At 43.3% G+C, this 6000-nt stretch overlaps 1 protein-coding gene across 7 annotated transcripts in view; it reads left to right on the forward strand.

Annotated features, from left to right (window-relative positions):
- Positions 1–4899, forward strand: part of SEL1L2 (SEL1L2 adaptor subunit of SYVN1 ubiquitin ligase) — a 47711-nt gene extending 42812 nt beyond the window's left edge. For all 7 annotated transcript variants that reach the window (XM_082215541.1, XM_082215542.1, XM_082215543.1 and 4 more), the window contains 3 exons: positions 1631–1800; positions 2656–2784; positions 4759–4899. In XM_082215541.1, coding sequence (XP_082071667.1) covers positions 1631–1800; positions 2656–2784; positions 4759–4878 — 419 coding nt within the window. In that variant the 3' untranslated portion in view covers positions 4879–4899. The remainder of the gene's footprint in view (positions 1–1630; positions 1801–2655; positions 2785–4758) is intronic.
- The last annotated feature ends 1101 nt before the right edge of the window (positions 4900–6000 follow it).

Below are 6000 nucleotides of genomic sequence, written 5' to 3' on the forward strand. Positions count from 1 at the left end.
TGCCTCTCATTTTTTTTGCCCAAGTGCAATACTTTACATTTCTCCCTGTTAAAGTTCATCTTGTTTGTTTTGGCCCAGTTCTCTAATCTGTCAAGATCGTTTTGAAGTGTGATCCTGTCCTCTGGGGTGTTAGCCACCCCTCCCAGTTTGGTGTCATCTGCAAATTTGATCAGGATGCCCTTGAGTCCATCATCCAAGTCGTTGATAAAGATGTTGAATAAGACCGGGCCAACAGTTTTAGAGAGGGAGAAAAAGAGAGAAAAAAATCTCCCCCTCTCTGCTCAGCGCCCCTACAGCAAAGCGGCAGGAGAAACGGAGCTCCTTCCATTTCTCCTCCTGCTTCGCTGAAGGGGCGCTGCGCAGCTCTCCCTCTCTGCTGAAGCTGGGAGAGTCTTGCTCTCCCAGCTTCAGCAAAAGGAACCCAAAGCCTTCGGAGTGCAGCGCGACTTCCCGCTGCACTCCAAAGGCTTCAGGCAGCTATCCCTGAAGCCTGGAGAGCGAGAGGGGTCGGTGCGCACTGACCCCTCTCACTCTCCAGGCTTCAGCAAAAGCAACGCGAAGCCTCTCGGAGCGCAGGAGGAGCTCTCCCTCTGCGCTTCGGAGGCTTCACGTTGCTATCACTGAAGCCAAGGAACCTGCATTCGCTCCATAGGACGCACACACATTGCCCCTTAATTTTTGGAGGGGGAAAAGTGTGTCCTATAGAGCGAAAAAATTGTACTTTTTGGACTTCTCCCAAAGAAGTCTCATAAAGCAGTGGATATGGATTGTTCCTTGAGGTTTACTCCTGAAGTCTTTCTCATAGACAAGTACACCTGCAAGACAATGGAGGTTTGGTTCAGAGTTTTCCTTCTCCGAGATGGGCTACCACCCCAGGTGAACGAGCCCCGCCTGCGCCTCTACAGCTCGTGCAGAAACTGCTTTCTTGACTGTTGGACCCACTAATGGTCACATCCGATCAATCTGCCAGAGCCTGTCTTTGCATGCAGGGGAAGTCCCTAGAAGAGCTTCCTTTATGAGGCCTCTTCTTCAGAACTACCCCAGTTACAAAGAGGTGAGAATATAGCACCATTTGTATTCATAGCAACATGGGCTCTGAGAGCTAGTAATCTGGCACCGGTTCTCAAATAATTGCAGTTCCAGACTTTTCTTTTTTGTCTCAAGGTGAGTGTAGGCTTGTTATAACTGTTCTGTTATGGTTAGTTTTCAAGTGCTGTTTTATCTATGTATCACAGTCTCTCTGTCTTATCTAATTGGATTACTGCATTGTAAGCTGCCTCACAGGTTTATTGGCAGGTAGCCTAAGAAACATTTCTAATAAATGCTTGTGATCAAAATAGCTGGGATCCAGCCAAGAGCCTGAAAACAGAGTAAGTCAACACTAGTGATGGAGAAGCAGGTATCATACGTGGTCCAGTGTCTTTGTACACATGCACAGAAACCTCTTTCGGAGGGAGGCCACTTTGTTTGAATTGCACTTTTCAGAACCACCTTCAGAACTGGTGGCACGAATGACAATGGCCAAGAATTCTTCCTCTACCACCTTGGATTGATAGGTGCGGGATATTAGAAATAACAGTCACAAAAGCAATCATAATCATAACATTTTTTTCACCTATTTGTCTTGCAGGCAATATATTTGCCAGAGTTAAAACGGGAGATTATCACTTCTATGGTTTTGGAATAAAGAGAGATTACTTGACAGCTGCGGTTCATTACAACCTTGCTGCTAATCAACAGAGTGCTCAAGCCATGTTCAATCTGGCATATATGTATGAATATGGTTTAGGCATTCCTAAGGTAACATAATCTATGTCTGGTGCTGCATCAAACATTAGCTCTGCAAGTAAACTTTGGTTATTGTGAATATTCTAGTTAAAGAACCAAGGTGGGACACAGAATTTTCATTTGGGCAGGGTACTTGACCTGTCCAAAAATGTGGTCAGTTGATGCAAGTATTGACTAAATATTGACCAACACATCAGTATATTAGGAACAATGAAGACACTGAATATGTTCTTCTACTGCGACATCAGGATAACCAGCACAGCTCAGAAAAGCGAAATAATTGAGAAGTCAGTAGATTATGAGAATTTCCACCATTATTAATGGACTATAACACTACAATTGGTGGAATATGTTAGTCTTATTTAACAAGTGGAACTACAAATGACCCAGTGGCTTAGCTCCACATTATTCATGCCATGCACAAGTGTCAAGTGGTTCTGCACCCTGAAAGCAAAAATATTTTCCCCCAGAAGACAGTGTTTGGTTTTGCTCAGAGATGCTGTTGGAAGGGCTTGCTGACAAACATCTATGCAAAAAGGGGTCACTACCTGCAGTTCTTTGGATCTTGAGATACACTTTTAAACTACCTTTGAGGAAATAGTGATTCTTTTCCTCGCTAGTTTTCTAGGCTGACTGATGCTTACAATATAGTAAATCACCCCAAGGCTTTATGCTAAAGCACGCAAACTATGCATACAAGCAAGAATTCTGATTCAGTCAATAGAATTTGACAATCTTGATTGGCCCTTACCATATCAATCAAAATGATTTTGAGAGCGCCACAATGACATTGCTACTGGAAGGTGCCTTAACCATGGATATTTCATAAAGCCCTTGCAAATTTTAGAAATGACTTTCTATCTTTAGGATATACACTTAGCTAGAAGGTGGTATGACCTGGCAGCTGAGACAAGCACAGATGCTTTCATACCAGTGTTCCTAGCATATATAAGACTAGAAGTGATGCATTTGTTCACAGATCTTCAGCTTCTCAAGGTAAGTGTGATTTACACAAACTTAACCTCTTGTAATTTGATTAGGGTCTGCTATTCCATGATACCCTCTTTGTGAAATTGCACTTCACTCTTATTTGTAGTCATTGTAGTTGTCAAACCTAGAATGCTCTTAGACCAGTTTTTAAGATTCAGGGCACCTAACGTGCTCCCAACATGCAAATGTTGTTGCTAATTGAAATTTCACACTGGAGCGACTTCCTCAGATGCAGAATCCATACGAAACTGAAATCCTCCTGTATAATTCACAGAAGTGTGATTTTAAGTATCAAATCTTGAAAGTGGGGCTAGATGTGCAAATCTAAATATATTTCTACTAAGCCTAATGGCAATCTTTGCCATTCCTTGAGTGGGACTCTAACTTTTCATACTTTCTTCCCAAACCCTAAACCCCAGCCCTGAAGCCCTAAATCTAATGCTCAAAACCTGAACCCCCAATCCCTAAACCAAACCCCTGAACCCCTAAACCAAATTCCTAAACTAGGGTTAGGATTGGCTTAGGCTTATTGTTAGGTTTAGGATTGGGTAGGGTTAGGTTTAGGGTGAGGGTTGGGGTTACAGTTGGGTTGGGGTAGATTTGAGGGTTGGATTAGTGTGTTGGGGTTACAGTTACAGTTAGGTTTAGGGTTTGGTTAGGGGTAAGGGTTAGCATTAGGATTAGTGGTTAGGGTTAGGAGTACAGGTTAGGTCATTAGGGCTGGGGGTTAGGATTAGGGTTGTGTTTAGGGGTTCAAGTTTGGGGTTTGGGTTTGGGTTAGGGGGTTAGGATTAAGAAGTTTTAGGGTGAGGGTTAGGTTTAAGTTTAGAGGTTGGTTAGGGTGAGGGTGAGGGTTAGGGCTGGTGTTGGGGTTAGTGTGTTAGGGTTTAGGGGGTTAGGATCAGCAGTTAGGGTGAGGCTGAGGGTTAGTGTTAGGGGTTATGGTTAGGTAGCAGTTCTTTTAGCTTCCACCATTTTGGAGGAGGAGGTGTTACTTGAAGAAACTTTCAGCTGTCATGAGAGGAACTTACTTCTCCCAGAAAAACTGGAGCCTTCCACCTATCTATTGGTGTACAGATTCCCCCCCCCCCCGCACCCAAATCTGGAGGAAGAGGACAAAAATGGAAGGTGTATACTGTACGAATGCCAGGGACTCCCTCCCACATAGCAAAATAGTTTGGCATTTAAACAGTCCTCCATGTCCACCCCCATGAACAGAAGCCTTTTCTTCTTTTTTTGTGGATGCACACTTGTTAAGGTTATTCCCGGGTACCAAAACAAACTGGTGGGCAGAATCGTATCTCAGCATTTTTTGCAGTGTATATTGAAACCATGATGTCGTGAAAATGCTCTGTGTTAATAGAACTCTAGAACCTGACTACGAATGGCATAGGGTCCTTTATTTGGTAAGGCATGTAGGCCTATTTTATTCTTAAACTGTCCTTCACTTGAAGAAAGGACGCAGTCTAAAATTAAGATCATTCGGTGAATGCCGTTGTAGCTCAATTCTTTTCTCTGCTCTTTGGGGTAACAACCCAAAACCTGAGCCACATGGGGATTTGTCCATGTTGTAGGTCAGGCATAGGCAAACTCGGCCCTCCAGATGTTTTGAGACTACAATTCCCATCATCCCTGACCACTGGTCATGTTAGCTAGGGATGATGGGAGTTGTAGTCCCAAAAACATATGGAGGGCCGAGTTTGCCTATGCCTGTTGTAGGTCCTTCTGTCAAAGTCACCCTTATGGAGCTGAGCAAAGCTGATGAAGGGAGGATCTGCAGCATAGGATCAGGATGTTATAGTTACATTATAGTTACAGCACCAGGAATGAAGCATACATGCCACGAACCTGAGACCAAGTAGTAACCCGGGAGGAAAGTGGATAATACAGAAAGGTGTTGCTCATACCTATTGTGCAAGTCGTATTTGCAAAGCAAAGCTTTTCACCTTGAAAATACTTTCTTCTTCTTCTCTTCTATAGCAAACGGGAAACTGGAAACTGCCGGACTTGGACCACATGCTAAAACTACATTGGGATCTGATTGTGATGATAGTCATTGTTTTGTTGCTTATACTGTTGATAAGCAGTAGGCAAAATTAAACAGGAGGGGTATGAAAGTTCTGTGAAAGTCCTGCTCATTTTTTTCTTATGGTTTTAACATAGTTTTCAGCACAAATATTACTTTAGTCTCTATTCAGCATCAAAAAGCAACAAGTCAAAACCGAATAAAATACATTAGTAGTACCACCTCCCCATACCCCCATTCGGTTTGAAGTGTAAACACTTTTAACTGAAACCAAAAGCCACCTGACTCATAACCTTGCAAGCTGTGCCTTAAAAAACATGTATAAATAGCATATTTGTACCAATCTTGCCTGGAAATAGTATTTTCTAATGTCACTCAGCGCTCATCCAGATTTCCTTTCATGCCTCGTTTCTAGGCACAGGTCTGGGCTTTAAAGCTCAGTGCTGTTTTCCCCCCAAATGCTTTCCCCAGGAAAATCTGCATTTTACCACTGAATCACAGCATATGGCAACTGGGTTTTCTACAATTTACCATTTGCTCTGATTCAGTGGTAACATGCGGGTTTTCCAGGGAAAGTTCCAGGTGGAAAAAACCTCAAACCCACTTGGACACAGATCTTTAAAGCATGGATCTGGAGCTGCAGAACGTGGTGCAAAAAGAAGTCTGGATGAGCTCAAGTATATTTAGCTTATTTTCTTCCGGTCATCAAATATTTGTCTTATTTTCCTGGGCTGTTTCTTTGAGGTTGTTTCTCTGCGTGAACCCAACCTTTGAAAGCTTCAGTTAAGGTGGAGGTACCCTCAGCTTCTTAAGTTAAATTTCTTATGGCCATAGTGTACTGAAATCATTTCCTCTTGAAGGCAGCCTGTCACTACACTCCTCTGCAAGCTTCGAAAGAAACTTGCAAAACTTACAGTGGAATCCTATGCATGTCTGTTGAGAAGTTCGTTCTCGTTGAGTTCCGTGGAGCTTATTCCCAGGAAAGTGTAAGCCTGCAGCTTTAAAGATGGGTGAAGGTGTGGAATTCAAGTTAATGAGACTGTACTGTTGAGATGGCTATTGGTTAATATTGGTGAAGCCTGCCTTCTGCAGAGATCAGCTGTGTCATCCAGTTCCCCGTGGGAAACTTGGGTCACACAGCCCATCAAGCTGTTTCTACATGCCCCATACCTGACATGGGGTGGTGGTTGGGGGGA

The sequence above is a fragment of the Podarcis vaucheri genome, assembly GCF_965113315.1.
Source record: "Podarcis vaucheri genome assembly, chromosome: 3".
Lineage (NCBI taxonomy): Eukaryota > Metazoa > Chordata > Lepidosauria > Squamata > Lacertidae > Podarcis > Podarcis vaucheri.